The 18463-nt window shown below is 58.3% G+C and overlaps 2 protein-coding genes across 3 annotated transcripts in view; both read left to right on the forward strand.

Annotated features, from left to right (window-relative positions):
• EEF1AKMT2 (EEF1A lysine methyltransferase 2) overlaps positions 1 to 5299 on the forward strand; it is a 95324-nt gene extending 90025 nt beyond the window's left edge. Inside the window, exon 7 of the mRNA XM_089313855.1 lies at positions 5163 to 5299. The gene's annotated coding sequence lies outside the window, so the exon portion shown is untranslated. The remainder of the gene's footprint in view (positions 1 to 5162) is intronic.
• FAM53B (family with sequence similarity 53 member B) overlaps positions 5286 to 18463 on the forward strand; it is a 73864-nt gene continuing 60686 nt past the window's right edge. Inside the window, exons 1-2 of one of the 2 annotated variants that reach the window (XM_017338086.4) lie at positions 5286 to 5426; positions 13837 to 13891. In XM_017338086.4, the coding sequence (XP_017193575.3) occupies positions 5349 to 5426; positions 13837 to 13891 (133 nt within the window). In that variant the 5' untranslated portion in view covers positions 5286 to 5348. The remainder of the gene's footprint in view (positions 5427 to 13836; positions 13892 to 18463) is intronic. The other variant, XM_089313853.1, reaches the window with a different exon arrangement.

Below are 18463 nucleotides of genomic sequence, written 5' to 3' on the forward strand. Positions count from 1 at the left end.
CCTGGCTTTGGATCGGTGCAGCTTTGGCCATTGCAGTCATCTGGGGAGCAAACCAGTGGATGGAAGACATCTCTCTCTCTCTCTCTCTCTCTCTCGCTCTCGCTCTCGCTCTGCCTCTGTCTCTCTGTAGTTCTGACTTTCAAATCAATCAGTCAATCAATCAATCTTCAAAAAAAATTTTTTTTTCTACCTGCTGGTTTACTCCCCAAATGCCTGCAGTAGCCAGAGCTTGGAATGTAATCTGGGTTTCCCTTGCTGGTGGCAAAGTTCTTGTGCCATCATCTGCTGCCTGCTTTGTTGTGCATTAGCAGGAGGCTGGGCTTGGGAGCAGAGCTGGGACTCTAAGCTAGGCACTCCGGTAAGGGGCAGGTGTCTAAGCTGTGTCTTAAACACTGCCAAATGCCTGCCTACCGCACGTCATGCCCATTTTGTTTTTTATTTTTATAGATTTATTTTTTTACCTGAAAGACAGAATGACAGGGGTTGGGGTGGGGGATAGAGGGTGGGGGACCAGGGGAGCGAGGGAGGGAGCGCTTCCGTCCACTGGTTCACTCCCCGGGTGACCACAATGGCTCCTGACCCCAGGAGCCTGGGACTCTGTCCAGGTCCCCCCCAGCAGGGAGCTGGAGCAGAAGCAGAACAGCTGGAGTTGAGACCAGTGCTCCAGTATGGGGTATGGGCGTGGCCAGTGAGGACTTTATCTGCAGCGCCATAACAGTCCCTCCCTGAAGAGGAGGGCACTGGCTTCAGGTGGCTTGCTCAAGGTGAAGGCTTGGGCTGCCAGATTCCACAGGAGACATAAACTCCCCTCCCCACCCCCGTCCCTGCACGTGGTCTCCTCGCTGTAGGCCGTGGGCTTTACTCCCCTTGCCGCCCCCTCCCCCCCACCATTTACACAGAGTACAATTCACTCTTTGGTGTTTAATTAATTCCATGAGTTTTGACAAATGCATAGACTGAGTGGATTTATTTGAATTCTTTATTTTGAGATCATTTTACTGTCATGCGGTTCTAAGAAATACAGAGGAAGTTCTGTTTCTCCCGGTAGTAACATTTCATGAGTGGTGCCACAGCCAAGCAGGGAATGGACCCCAACAGAGCCAAGACACAGAACTTTTCCATCCCCTTAAGGAGCCCTCCAGTTGCCTCCCCACCTTGCGCCTGCAGCCTCATCCCACAGCCTGGCCAGCACGCATCTGTTCCCAGTTCTACCTGTTTGTCACTTTGAGAGTGTGATACGGTGGGGCTCGCACAGTGGGTCACCTTTGGGATTGGGTTTTCTCAGGATTCTTTGGAGGTTTGTCCAAGTCATGGTGTGCATTCGTGGTTGGCTTCCTTGCGTTGCTGAGTAGTGTTCTATGGTGTGTGTTGCCCACCGCCGCCTGTGTAACCATTCCCCCAGGGGGTGACATCTGCGTGTTCGCCTGGTTTCGGCTGTCACGAATGAAGTATTTGGGTACAGTTTTCGTGTGACTGTAAGTCTGCTAAGGAGTGTGGTTGCTGGGCCACATGGCAGTTGATGAAGTGTGCATTTGGCAAGGAACGAGGGCAAGTGGGAAGTGCATGCCTGGGAACCGGCCCACGAGGGTTCAAGTCCAGCTCTGAATCTAGACCCTCGGTGAGTCGCTTCATACTGCAGGAAAATGGGGCAGTTGAAGTGCCTGGTAGCGCATGTGGTGAGGCACCTGGCATACCACAGGTACTGCTTATAGAGGCTGTTCTCCCCCACCCCTTTCCTAAGATTTATTATTTTATTTGAAAGAGTTACACAGAGAGCAAAGGAGAGGCAGAGAGAGAGAGCGAGAGGTCTTCCCTCTGCTGGCTCACTCCCCCGTTGGCTGCAACGGCCAGAGCTGTGCTGATCCAAAGCAGGGGCCAGGAGATTCTTCCGGTCTCCCATGCGGGTGCAGGGGCCCAGGGACTTGGGCCATCTTCTACTGCTTTCCCAGGCCATCCAGCAGAGAGCTGGATGAGAAGTGGAGCAGCTGGGACTTGAACCAGCTCCCATATGGGATGTCGGCACTGTAGGTGGCGGCCTTACCGGCTGTGCCTCGCTACGGCCCCTAGAGGCTGTTCTTAATACAGGTTCAGAGGCTGGCGCCGCGGCTCACTAGGCTAATCCTCCGCCTAGCGGCGCTGGCACACCGGGTTCTAGTCCCGGTTGGGTTGCCGGATTCTGTCCCGGTTGCCCCTCTTCCAGGCCAGCTCTCTGCTGTGGCCAGGGAGTGCAGTGGAGGATGGCCCAGGTGCTTGGGCCCTGCACCCCATGGGAGACCAGGATAAGTACCTGGCTCCTGCCATCGGATCAGCGCGGTGTGCCGGCCATTGGAGAGTGAACCAACGGCAAAGGAAGACCTTTCTCTCTGTCTCTCTCTCTCTCACTGTCCACTCTGCCTGTTAAAAAAAAAAAAAATACAGGTTCAGAGAAAACCCACTGGGCAGAGCAGGCACCGTTCCCCCAACCTGGCTCCCCTGTTGTTTCTCCCAAGGCCGTGCCCCTGGGCCGTTTCCACAAAGACCCTGGCCCAGTCTCCGACTGCGCTCTGTGTGTCTCAGCAAGCACCGGCGTTCCCCAGTGAATTTGGCCAGGCCCTGCCATGGGTCCAGGGAATCCCAGGGAGTTCCAGACTGCACCAGGCTCTGCCCGTGTGGATTCACCTCAAGATCTTGGAATGTGCCCACAGTTAGCGCGATTCCAGAAATGTGCATGGATCCTGGATCTTCGGCGAGGCGTTGTGCCAGGGGTCGCACAGGGCTCAGAAGAAATTGCTCTCCTGTAACAGATCAGGGCAGCCACCCCCAGTGTCAGAGCTCCTTCGGTAGTCCAGAGACTGCTTCAGTATGGCCTCTGGAGCCTTCGCTCTGGTTTCAGTCTTCCGGCTCCTGCTTCCTGAGGCCCGCTCCTCCACGTGTACCCTGTGTGCCAGCCACCGGTGCCCTCACCACTGCACGCTCTGACTGCCCCATCGCGGTGTGACTGTCACATGATTTCCTTTCCATAACTGCACCGTAATTTATCTACCCAGCCCCCTGTTGGTGGGCATCTAGGCGGTTCCGCCCTTGGGCTTTTCTGGTTGGTGCTGTGTCTCTCTGGCCCCTGTGCAAAGGAGTTTCTTCCCGTCTGGGGCCCAGCTCACGGCGCTCTCTTTCCGCAGGCCCAGAGGACAGGGCGTGTGCCGTGGCTCCTTCGCCTTTCAGGGCCTGCCTTACTTGCTGACCAGCCGTTGTACTTGGGTGTTCACCCCTCGTGCCACCTAGGGTCCTGGGTCTTTGCAGGACACACAGTAGGTGCTCACCGAATAGGTGAGAGCCGGGAGGCCCAGCTTCCTGCTCTGATTCCACAGCATCACCCTCACCGGCCTTGTGCCATTCACCGGAGGGGTGGGCCTTAGAGCCAGGCCCCTCCAGCTGGGGTGCAGCAGCTTGCTTCCCCTGCACGTGTCTGAGAGGGTGGCCACGTGGGTGTCCTCTGCCAAGGGGTGGGTCCCCTGTGGAGCTCAGAGCAGAAGCCCGTGTTCACTGAGCACAGGCCCCGCGCTCTGCTCTCTTGTAGCTCCTGTGACGCGGCAGTGCGGAGGCGGGCTCTGTGCTCCAGTAGTTGGAGAGGGAAGCCGAGGCCCAGAGAGCAGGCCACTCGGCAAATCTTGCTCGAATCGTGCACCCGGAGAGCTGGGACTAAAGCTTAGGTGTGCTTGACTCAGGACCCGAGCTTGCGAGCGCCAGACCTGCCGGCCTCCTGGGAGGAGGGGGACACAGGCGCTCCCAGGCCCCGTGCCAGGGGCTGGCTACCCCAGCGCAGAGTTGAGGCTCACACCCAGAGAGGCGATGGCTGCCGTCCGGCCTCCGCCACCGAGGCAGCACAAAGGGCCCCTTTGAGTGGGGACTCCACGGGCACCCCTCCTGCCGGCTCCAGAGCCAAGCGTCCAGGGGGCCGGCGGGCCCTTCTGGCTCAGCTCTCTGGCCAGACTTGGAGGAGCGGTCTGCCATCCCTTCCTTGAACAGGTCTTGCTTGGTCAGAATGCATGGCTTCTAGATTGATGTGGCATTGAAACTGTGTGTCAGGTCTTCCAGACCCCCCGGGCCCCTGTTCCTGAACAGTGGAGCCTTTGAAAATGTATTGATTTCCCTCCTCCCCTTCCCTGTGTTTGCACTTTGGATGAACCTTGTTTTCGAAGAACAGTTGAAGGTAATTTTCCTGTGCTTGCCAGCTGGCCCGTAATTGAGCAATTTCAATAACACCCACTGTAAAGTCTAATCGAAGTAAACAGGAAAATATGATTTACAATCTGGATGGCAAGTAAATACCAGGGTGCAATTAATTTTTACACAGAGCAGCAGCTTTTAAACTATTTTCCTGTGCTGAGCAGTTGGTTTTTAATTACAGATTAGGAGCTGCTTTTTATTTATTACTGTTATCACAATTATTTTTTGCTTTTTGGTGGTGATCTTGAGATTTCTCGTGTCCGTGTGACTGTCTTCGGGAGTTGCACCACAGCAGGGTGGGGAGGGAAGGTAGGATCAGAGAAGTTAGGGGGTGCAGAGCAATCTTTCAAACCTGAGCTAGGTTTGCTGGGCGGGCAGTGCTGGTGGCCTGGGGAGGGGCTATGGACGGGCTGTGCGGGTTGGCGATGCCAAGGGGGCCCCATCACTGCTGGAAGCGCATGTGGGAAGACAACAAAGCTGCACAGGCCTCCAGTGTTGCAGAGACGTTGGTGAGAGGTGACTCTTCCAAGGACGGAGTGTGTGCCTTTAAATGGACGCCCCGATTCCTCGAGTCGCTCCTGTTGGGAACCAGGTGGAGAAGGGGGGCTAGCGGGCTGGCTGTGGGTCCCCCGCCGCCAGTTGGTTGCACAAGGGCCAGCTGCTTCAGTTTTAGACACGGGGATTGAGGCACGGTGGGACTCTCGGACTCCCTGGTTGTGGCCTGGTGTTTACCAAACCGGCCTGCATCAGCAGCTCAGTGGTGAGAGGCGGTGCAGCTGCTCAGCCACCCCGATCCTGAGAATGGTCTTGCAGGCATCACAGGGTGGCCCTGCCTGAAGGCGGCTCCGTTAGTAGGAGGGCTGTGTCTCACCTGCTTCCCAGAGCCAGGGGAGGGGCTGCTCTCTGGGGCCCTGGTCGTCCGCATCCTGAACCCCTCGGGCTTTCTTTTGTCTTTCCAGGGAGTTGACCACGCGTGGCTGTTTCTCGGAGGGCCTCCCCGCCCCCACGAGCATGGGTGGCCAATGAGCTGTTGCTGCTGATGTCAGTCAGCCGGGAGGTGCCCAGGCATCACTCCTGCCCGTGTGCCCTGCTGAAGATGGCTCGTGTGCACCCTGGGGTGCAGCCCAGTGCCTGAGGTGCTGACGATGGTGATGATCCTGAGGAACAGCCTCGACAGCCAGGGAGCGGATGCCACAGCATGCAGGACCTTGAACCCTGAACCGGTAAGGACCTTGCGGCCTCGTTCCCTGGATGACCTTGGAGGCCCCGTGTGCAGGTGGGGCAGTGGATGGGGCATCCCGGCCTAGCAGACTGAGGTCAGAGTGCCTGGCAGTTGGACTCTGTGAGGCGTCTTAGAGCTCGGTGGAGAACTGGCAGAGGGAACTCGCTCAGCCCAGAGTAGAGATGGCGGTGAGTGAGGTGGGCCAGGCCATCACCCTGGCCTGTAACAGCACGCGTGGCTCTGCCAGCCTGAGCCAGTGTTCTCTCTGCACCTGGTTTCCAGAGGGGAGCCGTGCCTTGCCCATGGCCGAGACAAGGCTGTGCCTCCGGTGGGCACAGAGCCGGTGCTGCTCCCGCAGGAATGTCAGGAGCAGAGCTTTGGGGAAAGGAGGCACAGTGATCCGTGGTGACGGCTGCTGTCCTCTGACCCAGTGGTGGTGGCTGGGACAGGGAGTGGGAGGGGCCCTCAGCAGGGAGAAGGAGCCACTCTGAGGTCCGGATGCCCCTACGGATGAATTTGACAGACGGCTGAGTCCTTGCCACACTGCAGTGTCCCCAAGAGCAAGGGGCACCCTTCATGGCTCCTCACCCGAGCCACACTCAGCACCCTTGGGGGCTCCCTTCCCCAGCCTTGTGCTCTGAAACCCTAGCTGGGGCAGGCAGGCTGAGGTCTCTGGCCCTCCCAGGAACTTAGGACAGCCCCGGAGACCGGCGCTCAGTCCCCAGGCCTTCCCAGAGTGCCGGTGGTGTGTGTGGTGCTGGGCTGGGGAGGAGTGAGTCAGAGCTGGGCCCTGCTCTTCTTCCATGAGAAGCTCTGTCCAGTGGGGGAGGGCTGTCCAGGCGGCCATGGGCACAGGGACCCCTGAGGACCCCATCGGCGCTACCCTGAGCTGAAGCTTGTGAAGTCCAGGGCCGTCTGGAGGGGCTGGGCGTGGCTCTGGTGCGTCAGGGAACAGCTCCCAGAGCAGGAACACTAGCTGGGCCCTAGCAGGTGGGCAAGCGGCCCAGAGCCGGCGGGGCGAGCTCCCTCGTGTGACAAGGGTGGCAGCCAGGCCGGGACGGGGCATTCACCGCTTCCCTGGCCCTGCCCCTCCCCTCTCGCCAGCTCCACTTCCTGGGCGTGTGTTCATGCTTCTTTGGGCCAGCGTCAGCTCCTCCCGGGGCCCTAGCACTGCCAGGGCAGGGGAGAAGCAGCTGAAGGGTGCTTGGTCGGTGGCAACCTTTGCTCTCTGTGGCCAGGGACAGAGCCGCCGCAACTCTGCTTGAAGCTTGATCCCCGCCACCACCTGGTCCTGCCCGTTGGGTTCTTGTGGTAATGCCTGGTCTTCTGGCCCCTTTAACCTGTTCTCCACCCGTCAGCCACACGGAGTACTGGTCTCGGCAGCCCCTCGAAGAACCTTTTCCTGGTTTCCCACCTCAGGCCCTTGCTAGGAGGTGCGAGGACTTTCCCTAGTCTCATCTGTGACGTAGCCGCTGTGGCCTCAGCTGTGTGACTCTCCCGACTCACGTGCTCCGGCCTCCCTGGCGTCCCGGCTCAGACGTCAGGGATGAGCCTGCCTCGGCCTGGGATTCTTTCCCTTTCTTCTCTGGCTGCTCAGCCTAAGCTGTAAGGTCTTCTCCCAGCCCCTTGCCCACAAACGTTGGTCCCCTTTTCCATGTATCTTTTCCCTTCTCATAGGCACTTAGCATTGTTTAACCTTTTATCTGTTGATCTCGTTTATTGATTGAACCCCAAACTAGAGTGGGATCTTTGTGAAGGCCCTGTGCTTGTTGCTGGACACCTAGAGGTGCTCAGGAGAAGGCCTGTGGAGGAGAGGAGGGTGTGGGTCCCCTTGCCCTGTGGCTTCTGACCTCATCGCTGGCGTAGGCCTCTCCAGTGGCCGCTTGTTTCACAGTTGAGTGGGTGCAGATGCCAGCTGCTCTATTATCTGTTGCTGGCTATTTTCTGAATGGCCGACCGGAGGTCCGGGGAGCAGCCTTCCTGGGCGCCGTAGTGGGCCGCCGCTGGGCAGGGTCCCTCCTCAGGGTGGGGTGTGCTAGTGTTGGCCACCTCTTCCAGGAGGAGCACGGCCACCCAGCCCCAGCCAGGGAAGGAAACTGTCTTCAAGAGAGGAGAGACAGCTGGGACATAGGCAAGCTCCTTGGAATGGCTTCTGCTCCGGGCACCCTCCCTGCCTTCTTGGGACGGTTCCTCCTTCTTGCTGCTGCTTGTTGGCCGATGTAGGCTGGCACTTCCTGCTCCTTTCTTCCCTTTCCTTGACTCCAGTTGGTGGATCCATCAGGGGAGCTTTTGGGGGGCTTTGTTATCTGCCACGTGTGGACTGAGCCTTGGCCACGTCTGGGCCTGGCCCCCGTGAGGCTTGTCCAGGGTAGGCGGGAGCATGGCAGGGCCCGTGTGGAGCCACTGGGAGTGTGGTTGCACTCAGCGCCTCGGGAGGCCCTAAATCCACTCACCGCCTCCTGCTGCCTCACACTGCCCTGCTGAGGGGTGGGTCATGTGCTCCACCCCCGTGTAGAGATAGGGAGCTGGGGCTCAGAGAGCTCTGGAGAGGGGCACCCATGTCACAAATGGGCAAGCAGGGTGCCCGGACATGATCTGCCTTCCCCTTCCTGCAAGGCCCTGCTCCTGCACCAGAGGCTGTGGTCAGCTCAGGGATCCTCCAGGTCCTGGGAGAGACACGCAGTGAGTGACTGAAGACCCGGATACTCGCTTCTAGCACTGAGCCCCATGGGACAGAAGCTGTGACTGCCCCAGGCTGCCTGCAGAGGTTCAGAGGGAGGTGGTGGGGTTTGCTTCAGCCTCCTAAGCTGTCTTCCTGGAGAATGCCCTAAGTTTATCAGCAGGAAAGATGGGGGATAATTTCTCTTTTGTTTTCTGATCAAATTGAGAAGATAGCAGAAGCAAAGCTTTAAGATTAAAAAAGAAAACAGGGTTGTGGAGAGGCTGGGAAATGTATCAGAGCAGGAGGCTTTGGAATTCTGGGAGCAGGCCCCAGAGGCATAGTCCACCCTGGCCCTGGGCTGCTTCTCAGTCAGAGGAGAGAAAGTCCAAATGGCAGGGCAAGTCCCCCAGGGGTCCTTGGAACCCAGCGTGCTGGAGGAGGAGCCCCAGCTGCTCCCTGAGGCCTGGGAACGAGCTTCCGCCCCCACGCCTGCCCTCAGAGGGCTCAGCGAACGGTTCTTTCTTTAAAAAACAACAACAACAACAACAACAACAACAACAACAACTAAATATTGGGGACACCGTGACTGTCCCTACTCCCAAGAAAGATGTGGGAGAAAAAAGGACAGAAGGGCTGAACTGGTGCTGTCAGTGTTCTGCCTTTTCTGGTGCAGGGGCCACCTGCCCCCGGGAGAGGGCTGAGGGTGCAGGCAGTGCCCTAGCCCTGGCTGAGCCTGCGCGGCCTGCAGTCCTGGCGTGCCCGCTTCCCCTTTTCCCTGCTCTGCCTGGTTGCTTTCCTCTGCCGAGTGGGCCCTTCCTGCTCGCGTTCTAACATTAGCCGCTGCCCCTGGAAGGCCGCCCAGACGTTTGACCTTGGGAACGCTGAGCTCCCCAGCTCCTTCCCGCACGCCCACGCTTGTGCCGAGGGCCTCTTCTCTTGTCTCCTGAGTGACCACCCTCTTGGCTGGGCTGGGCCTTCTCTCCCAGCCCCCTCTCAAGTCCAGAGACAAAGGGAGCTGGTGAGTGGCGGCTCCTGGGCAGAGGGCAGAGTGCAGCCCCAGGTTGCCTGATGTTTCCCATAACTCCCCACACTGTCAGATTAAGAGGCTAAGGCCAGGTTCCTTCCCTGGGGTCTTCAGGGTGAGTGGCCGTGTTAGGCCTTGTGCCCACCTGCCTGGCCACTGGGGGCTCTTCATACTCTTGGGCACCCTGAGTTGGCATTTTAGGCTAAACAACCCCAGCCCACATCCCTGGCAGGCCACAGGCTGCCCTGAAGTCAAAGGCAGCGTCCAAGGCAGGGTGGTGCCGTCCCCTGGGCTAGCAGAGATACCAGGGGCCGGCTCTGCCTCAGCAGGCAGAGCTGCCACATTGTCATCCGTGTCTCTGAGGGCCTCCACCCGAGGCGCTGTCCCCTCCTTGGCTTCTCTTTTCGCTTCTTGGGGCCAGGGTCTCCCCGAGTGCTGTTTGGGAGGGGCGGGTGCTCAGGCTCTCTCCCCCGCCCCGGGGCTTTTCGTGAGCTCCTCCCTGCTGCGCTGTGGCTCCTGTAGCTCTGTCGGGAGAAGGAAAAAGTGACTCGCCTGTCTTAGTCAGCTGCTGCAGAAGGCAGGGCGGCCGTGGGCCGGGCCTGGCACAGTCTCCTCGGCCGCTTCCCCACTTGGAGGCTCCGTTGCGTCTTTCTTGCAGTCGGGACTTCTTCCCTGCAGTCTCAGTTTGGTTTCCAGCCTTTGCCTTTGCCACGATTGCCTCTCTGACTCCAAAACCCTTCTCGGGGGTTTCTGAGGCGTCTCACAGACGAGGCCTGGTCCTGGGGTGGCTTTGTAGTGGGAGAGAAACCCAAGGGAAAAGTGCGCTTGTCTTGTTTCACTGGGAACCTCTGCCAGGGCTGGCCTCGCCTCTGCAGATGCAGAGTGTCTCGTAAACCTACGAGGGCCGCAGCACTGGCGATTTGCTGGGCCTTCCACTGTAGGTGCAGAGGACTGGGCGGGGTTGGGGCTGGGCTGCAGGGGCAGCATCACCAGTGGACATTGTGTCACCTCTGTGGTAGGCTGGAGGTTAAAAGGCTCTGACCAACCTGGGAGCCATGCCGAGTGACCTGGGGTTGCTTTGCTCATGTGGAATGGGGCCTGGATAAACCTGCCGGTGGTCAGGGTGTGCCTGACACCGTGGGAAACTGTTTAGTACAGAGGTTTTGGGCCTGACCACCACTGGCTAGCCTCACAGAGACGGCTCTGAAAGCAAGATGGGCCCTGACCCCATCTCGAGGTGCAGCGGCTCCTCATTGGTAAGTGGCAGAGCCCATTTCCTGCTAACTCAACCAAAGGAGGACTCAGGCTCCCAGGCCCACGGAGGGCGGGGCCGGGGAGTAGGGAGAGGACCATGGGAGCAGGTGCACCTGGGCAGGCCTGAGTGCCCCCTTGCTGGGTGGATCAGCCTCTGGCCCCCCTCGGTTCAGGAGTCAGCGCCACAGAGCAGTGAGTGTCGGGGCAGCCATGTCTCGTTCCATGCCCACTTGTTCCAGGGCACCTGGGGGCATCGTGGCACTATCTTGTCAGAGAAGGAGGTGCCCTGATGCAAAACTGGGGTGCCGCTGGCAGAAGGGAGCTGCAGTTCTGCCTCCTCAGTGAGAGGAGCAAGGGGTGGCCCACCTAGAGGGGGGAGACAGAGAAGTTGTTCCTTCAGTGGTCTGAGACCCTTTGGGTGGAGCCTGGAGGCTGGCACGAGGAGCCTGGGTCAGGCTGGGTGGGGAGGCCCTTTGCTGTCTTCCTGAGTTTTGACCTTGCCTGAGTCCATTAATTTGGGAGGCAGTCTGCCCGGGGGAGATCCAGTTCACTGGTCTGGCCTCCACTGGGTGAAGTGGCCATAGCCGTGGTGTCTGCTCTGTGCTTGGATCTTAGGAACAGATGACCCCTTTCCTTAGGAAGCTTCCGTTCTCATGGACCAGTCCAAGCTGATTCAGGCTGCGTAGCATCAAACGGGGTGTGCAGGCTCCTCTCCCTCACACATGGGCAAGGATGGGACAGAAGACGCAGAGCTTCTGCGAGGGAGGGGCAGGACAGGCTGTGGCCTGGATTTTGTTCTGGTTGTGGAAAGTTGTTGGAGAGCAACGGCTTGGTCTGACCTCAGCTTTAAAAGATGACCTTGAGTTCTGGGTGCAGGTTGGAGAGCTCTGCGAGGTAGTTCAGTGGGTGGGGCGGGGTTGGTGGTGGTTTGGACACAGGGTGGTGGGGGAGTGGGAGTGTGTCCCCCACCTGGAAGCAGTGGGCTCCTCTGGGCCCGGCAGCAAATGCCACCAGGTCCTTGTTGAACAAGTGAAGGTGTGGGCGAGTGAACGAGGGACCTGGTAGCCTTGTGTATTGGCCCAGGGGTGTCCCACGGCGGGCTGCAAGATAGGCACCTCTCACGTCCACCTTCCCTGGGGGGGCCTGAGCGGGAATGTCCTGTGGTGCCCTCTAAGGCCTAGAGGGAGGCAAAGGCCCAGGGTCTCTGTTACACTTAGTGGCACTGGTGTCCACTTTTTTTTTTTCCCCAAGATTCATTTATTTATTTGAAAGGCAGAGTCATAGAGAGGCAGAGGCACACACACACACATGCAGAGGTAGAGAGAGAGAGAGAGAGAGATGTCTTCTATCCACTGGTTCACTCCCCAGATGACCACAAAGGCCAGAGTTGCGCTGATCCGAAGCCAGGAGCCAGGAGCCAGGAGCTTCTTCTGGATCTCCCATACTGGTGCAGAGGCCCAAGGACTTGGGCCATCCTCCACTGCTTTCCGAAGTCATAGCAGAGAGCTGGATCAGAAGTGGAGCAGCCAGGACTCGAATAGGTGCCCATATGGGATGCGGGCACTGCAGGCGGCGGCCTCACCTGCTACACCACAGTGCCAGCCCCAGTGTCCACTTTCTTTTGCCTTCTATGGCCTGGCCTGGGCTTCTGTGGGCTGCCAGTCTGAGTTGCCAGTGCAGGGCTGGGCCGTGGCTCCTCGGGTGGTGTTCTGGGGCTTAAGTGCCATTTGGGCACTGGGAGCTGTCTCCTTGCCATGGAGACAAGGCCTGTTTTACTCCCTCTGAACCCTGCTTCTCAGAGCCAGGGGCCTGCCTGGCTTCCACAGGCTGTGTGCTTGGCCACGCAGGCAGCCTAGCCCCTGTGGCAGGCTCTGCTGTATTTGTCACCTGCTCTCCACAAGTCGTGTTGGTATGGCTTTCGGTTGCACGTCCTGTAGCGTTAACTGTGCTAGCTGGGAGGGAGGCAGGTGCAGCTTGAACTCCTCCAGGTACTGCCACGGATAGCTGTCGAGTACCTGGTCGTGTCACAGTGGAATGCAGGAGGGTGAGCTGACCGATTGTGTCTGGATTGGTTTAAACTGAGGAAGGGTGCAGGAGAAAGACTGTCCCCCTGTGTTCCCTGTGAGCTCCTGGTCCTCTAACACACGCTCAGGCGTTCCCCACCCCTCTCTCCTCCCCAAAGCCAGCCCTGACCTCTGCCGCACCTAGCGCACAGGCCTGGCAGCCCTCCAGCCCCAAGCTCTCAGTGTTGTAATGGCGTGTCCACCACGTCCTCTGCGACCCCAGCCTTGTTAGGGCAGAGGTTCTGGGTCTGGGCAGCTGGGGTGGGTGAGGGCGCTGGTGCCAGCTGCTTGCCACCCTCTTATCTGGGTGGGGCAGGTGTTCCTAGTCAGCCCCACCTTCCTGCCAGGCCTTAAAGAGCCAGGGCCTGCGCTCCTGGCCGCTCCTCATTTGAGGGGGTGGGCGTCAGGGTCTCCTCTGGGAAGCTGGAGCCCTCTGTGACAGGCTGACTCCTCGGGGGTGGAGGGTTGTGTTCATTGTCGCTCTAGCACCCCCACCCCCCATAGCCTGACGTGTGAGGCCCCTAGCACGCGTTTGTTTAGTGAGTGCATGAGCGAGTCTTTGGAATCTTTGAGTCAGACTTTCGTCCCGGGGTCTGACTGGGCACGGTCTCCTCTTCACGAGAGGCCAGAACGAGCCTCTTGACCTGCACATATCCGCTGGCACGAGGAACTCCCGGAGTGTTCCATGCTCGATTTACTCTGTAGACAATGAGCAAGTGCCGGGGACTCAGGGCTCTCCCAGGCCTCGGTACCTGTTTCCCAGCCGGGGCCCTGGCATTCAGCCGAGGTACGGCGTGGAGTGAGGGAAGACGTGGGGTGCTGACAGTGGACAGGAAACCCTGGTGGGATATTGTGCCCCGAAGTACAGAGGCTGTAGCTCCTGTGATGAGACCAGATAGACCCTTCCTGTTTCTCTTTTCCCTGAAATGCTGGGGTGGGGCTGGCAGGCTCCCTGTAGCCGCAGAACCGCCTCTGGAGCAGAGGCCACAGGCCAGCCCCCCTCTTAACTGAGCAGGAAGAGCTGCGTCTGCTTTCCCAGGGGAGGGACCTGGGAGTGGGAGACAGGCCCTCTCGCTCCCTCCAGGTTCCTCCTGGCCCAGGAAGGCCCTGCCTCTCCCAGCTTCCACGGCCCCGCCCTGCTCCCTCCTCCACATCCCTTCCTGGCAGACCAGGGGGCTTTCTGTGGGCTTGCAAGCCCATTCACTGGGTGCGTCCACGACGGCCTGGCAGGGCGCGGGGGCCGAATTCTGCACGGCGGTTGTCTCTGAGCGCTCTTCTTCCCTCCCCCTAGTCTGACGTTGGCCACGAGCAGTCCCCCTTTAGTCGTGACGTTAGTGAGGGAGGACAGTCATGTGCAGACGTGCTTCTCATGACTCGGAGAGTGAACGGCTTTTCTGGTTGTTTTCAGCACACGCCAAAGAAGATGAGTCAAGGACCTACCCTTTTCTCTTGTGGAATTATGGGTAAGTAGCCCGGCGGGCCCGAGCCTTCGTCCTCTAGTCCTTGCAGCCAGGGCCCGAGTCCAGCAGGTGAGATGCCGGGAGCGCTCCCGGACTCAGGCTCCGAGAGAGCGGCTCGGGGACTCTCCTCTCTCTGAGTGTGAACCCCGGGTCCCCAGCGGTGCTGGAGTGGCCCCGGGGCTGCTGGCACGCGGAGGGCCCAGGCACTGGTGTGTGCTTCACGACTGTGGGTTTCTCCTCTAGTGTTGCTGTCCAACCAGTAAAGTAAACCATGTTGCTTTTTGTCATTCAGAACAAAACCTCCCAAAGTGTAAAGGAGAAAACAAAAATCCCCATCGTAGTCCTGGGGGCTGGTGGGAGCTGCTGGTGACGTTTTCCTGTTCATTGGTGTCGTTTGCATCTTTTCACGTGGCCGGGTCCACGATGAGCGCATAGTTATGTGAAGCTGCGTTGGCGTACGTTTTCCATGCGCTCTTCCCACGGCGCACGGTTGTTCATTCCACGTATTTCAACGCTCTTGGGTGCTGCGCTGTGTGGCTGGATCCCAGTGTCTCGTGATGTCACTGTTCCTTGGTTGGTGGGTGGAGGGGCTGTTTTGTTTGCTGCTCTTATTGACGTTGGCCACATAAGTGTCTCAGTCTGCCTTTGAGGCCGTCCTTCAGGCTCGTGCCCGGGTTGGAGGGCAGGGACTTTTCCAAGGCCCGAGATCCGCTCTGCCGACGGGTCTCTCAGGAAGTGCTCTCTGCTCCTCTGTTGCCGTGCCGGGTGAATGACTAGTTTTTATAGGGGATGAAAAGAGCTGACCGTATTGACCATATCGATGTCTTGGTGTGCAGAACGCTTGGGTGTGGTTTTTCCTTTGGGTGTCTCTCTGGGCCTCTCCTGCCCTCTCTGGGGACATCTTGCCAGGTGTGAGTTGGTGGCATCTGTGTGAGTCAGAAACCAGACTTTGACAGTAGACAACCCTCGGGCTTTCTGGTTCCCAGTCTGTCTGCAGAGGGCCTTTCCCTCTGTGTCCGGTGGTGGTAGTGTTTTTCTCCTCCTTACCTTGAGGTACTTCTCAAAGTGGAAGAGAGGATGAGGACGAAGATGAGGAGGGTACTGGGTCTGTCCCAGAATCCTGTGCAGCTGCGGGGGCAGGGGCTTGATCGTTCACAGAAGAAAACAGGCCGAGGAAGGTCACCCTCCTCTTGGGAGCAGAGGTGGACCCAGGAGTAGGAGAAGGGGGGCTGCTTGGTGGTCCTCTGAAGGCTGCCGGCCAGAGAACCCAGGACCAGGGAGGTCACCTGGCCTTGGCTGACCTGCGTGGCGTGCTTCAGAGGCCTGTCCTCCCGTGGGACTGGCCGCTGCTTTCCACAAACCCGCAGTGCCCAGTCGCGTGGCCCAGAAGCCTTCCTTGTTGCTTCCAGAGTCCGTCTCACGACTGGGCTTGCTGCCTGCCGCCTTCCCAGGAAGACAGAGGCGGGCCCTGGGCGCGCCCAGCCCCTCAACCCTGCCTCGACTTTAGCTCCAGATGGGGCCTGCCCTGTAAACTGGGTTGTTGGGATGCTGGTCTTTAGTTCAAGGTTGTTCATGCGTTAGTCTTGCTGGACCTTTGCACTGTGTGCGTCAAAATAAGGTGGAACTCTTGTGGGTTTAATGGGCAGAGTTGGGGCTCAAATAACCCTTCTGAACTGCCTACCTGGTACTAGTGCCTGACGGGTGTGCCGGGCACTTGGGGCAGGAGTGGAGTGAGCCACACCCTGTCCCTGCCCTCGAGGGGATGTCTGTCCAGCAGGGGAGCAAGAAGAAGCCACAGTGCCTTCTCCATGGTTCAGGACAACTTCCCAGGCGGCAGAGGCCTGTAGAGCTGTGGGCAGATCTCCCCGTCTTCCTGAGCCTTGGTTTCCTCGCCTGGCAAGTGGGCAGGTGCTTGTAGCAGCACCCCAGAGGCGCCAGCCGCCAACCCCCCCCATCTCCATCTCCATCCCCTTCGTAAACTTGTTAAGACAGCAGTGTCAGCTGTCAGAGGCCTCACCAGCCCCGCTGTGCGGAGGAAGCTCAGGTCACTTCTCAGCTCATGCAGTCCAAGGCTTTGGCGGCCTCGCCCTGCCACAGGAACCGGGCGCGCACTCCAGGCGTGGAGAGTTTTTAGCTGCGCCGGCTTTCCAGTGCCTGGGAAGACAATACCCCGAGGGGCCGGCTGGACTTTCCGAGAGGCTGTTGGACTGTTCCAGGGCCAGACAAGGCTAAGCACAGGTCAACGCCAAGTTATTGCAACTGCCAGCTCCCAGCCCATCTCCTGAGGTGGAGGACGCCGCTGTGGCTTCCCCTGAGAGCTGGGAGTAGTTGGCCCCGTGTCTCAGGGTTTCCCCTCCTCAGCCCCCATTCAGGGTCCTCGCTGGAAGCCAGCATGAGTTTGAGTTTCGTACATGTACTCAAGAAGATATGGGCAGGTGCCTTTGGGTGCGAAGCGCAGGGGCCGGCTCGCTGCTTCTTGGAATGCCATCCTTCCCCGCCGCGTGGGCTCCTCTGCCTGCTGAGGTCGAGCGCACACCTGATGGAGTCAGGGCCTCACAGCAGTGCCTCATGCTCTGTGATCGCAAGCTGGGTCCCAAGCCTCGCCTCACCCTTGTCTCCCACTCCAGGGTGGGGATTTGATATAAAGAAGTGGTTTTGTGCATTTCCAAAACAGGCGAGAGAACAAAGCCAAGGTGAGGTGTGGGAGGCAGAGGCAGGGTGGAGTGGAGCTGGTCATGTGCCTGGCGGTCAGACCCTGCAGGGACCTTTCAGCAGAGGCCTGTATCGCCTCTTGGTTCCCTTTCCGTCCTGTGGCCTACCCCGAGCCCCCCGCTGGGCCAGACCGGGGCTGCCTCTGCTGACAGCTTCTCTGGGGCAGAGCCGCCTGCGTGACCAGTCATCCCGCGCTTCACACGGGAAGCTCTGCCCCATTCCTGGTGCTGACTTCTAGCGGTATTGTGCAGGGCCTCGGCAGGGACTGTGGTGGAGCTGCAGCACACGGCTCCCTCCAGAGCCGCCATTGGCAGTGGGGGTTGTCTGCAGCCGGCCTGGGGTGCACACGTGTTAGTTTAATCTTTTTTGGTGCAACAGGGCACGTGGTGTGAGCGCTGCTGCCGTTCACCACCCCTGGCTAATTGCAGCCATTACATGAGTGCTGTGTGGCCGGGACAATGGACGCCCCGCATTCCATTTTCCACACCATTCAGGCGGGAGAGGACCTGGAAGTGGCTGAATGCGTGAGCGCGTGAAGGCACACCGGCGCTTTCTGGAAGGCCACTAGGAAGAGACTTGTGCATACAGGTCAGAGGGACCGAGAACAGAACAGTTCATCTGCTCAGAAAAATTAGATGGAAACCCATAATTACTCTAGGAGTTGCGGTAATAAATTATTTATTAATGTAAATTATTTCACAGGCAAAGAACATAGAGGAAACTTGAGCAGAAGGGGCATACATTATGTATAGAGAGGAATTGTGAAAATATTCCCGCAGCCGACTTGTGTGCAGGTCTGTCAGCGTTTTAATTATGCGATCTTACTCTCAGTGTTTAATTACTTGGCTGTTAAAGTCTTACTCTGTACATAAAAGGGTTGTTCCCAGGGGTACTCTTTGTGTTAATTTCTACAGGGTAAACCATTTGGCTGTGTTGGGTCGTGTAGATCCACGTAGGACTAAGATTTCACTTTGAGATTTGGTAGCTTTTGGTCTTTTAACTCAGCCACTATCTGTTGTTGAAGGTGGCATGTGACTGTACCTCGTATGGAAAGCTGGCATTTAGAGGTTGAGTGTTTTCAATTTCTTAAGACAAACCCATGAAGGAGATGAAATGAACAACAGCGGTAACAAAATCGGAGCTAAGTCCAATTTTTGCTCTCTGCCGCTGTGTCCTTGAGACATAGCCGTTTTGAATGATCCCTGGGCCAGGACCTCCTATAAGAAATTACTTACGGAGCTGGCGTTGTGGCGCAGCAAGTCCCGCCACTGCTTGCAATGCCAGTGTCTCATCGGAGAGCTGGGTTGAGTCCCAGCTGCTCCACGTCTGCTCCATCTTCCTGCTCATGTGCCCAGAAAGGCAGCAGTTGATGGCCCAAGTACTCGAACCCCTGCCACCCATGTAGGAGACCAGGCTAGAGCTCCTGGCTCCCACCTTGTCCAGGTCTGGCCTTCTGGGGAGTGAGCTAGCAGATGAAAGATACTGTCTCACTGTCTTTCTCCCTGTTGCTCTGCCTTTAAAAACAAACAAACAAACAAACTTTAAGACAGACAGATATACAAACAGATGAATGAAACAAAATGAACAATAGCAATAACAAAACTGGAGCCGTGTAAACCACTGGGCTTTGCTGCTGTTTCAGGGAGAGCCGTTTTGAATGCGGTCACTGGGTTAGGACCCCCAGTAAGAAAAGAACTGGTTGAGGCTGACATTGTGGCGCAGCTGGCTGAGCCGCCATTTGCAATGCTGGCACCCTACCTAGGAGCTCGGTTTGCATCCCGTCTGCTCTGCTTCCAGTCCAGCTCCCTGCTGCTGTGCCTGGGGAGGCAGCAGAAGATGGCCCAAGGACTCGAGCCCCTGCAC

The sequence above is a fragment of the Oryctolagus cuniculus genome, chromosome 15 (assembly GCF_051225735.1).
Source record: "Oryctolagus cuniculus isolate XC-2025 breed Fujian yellow rabbit chromosome 15, ASM5122573v1, whole genome shotgun sequence".
NCBI classification, from domain to species: Eukaryota; Metazoa; Chordata; class Mammalia; order Lagomorpha; family Leporidae; genus Oryctolagus; species Oryctolagus cuniculus.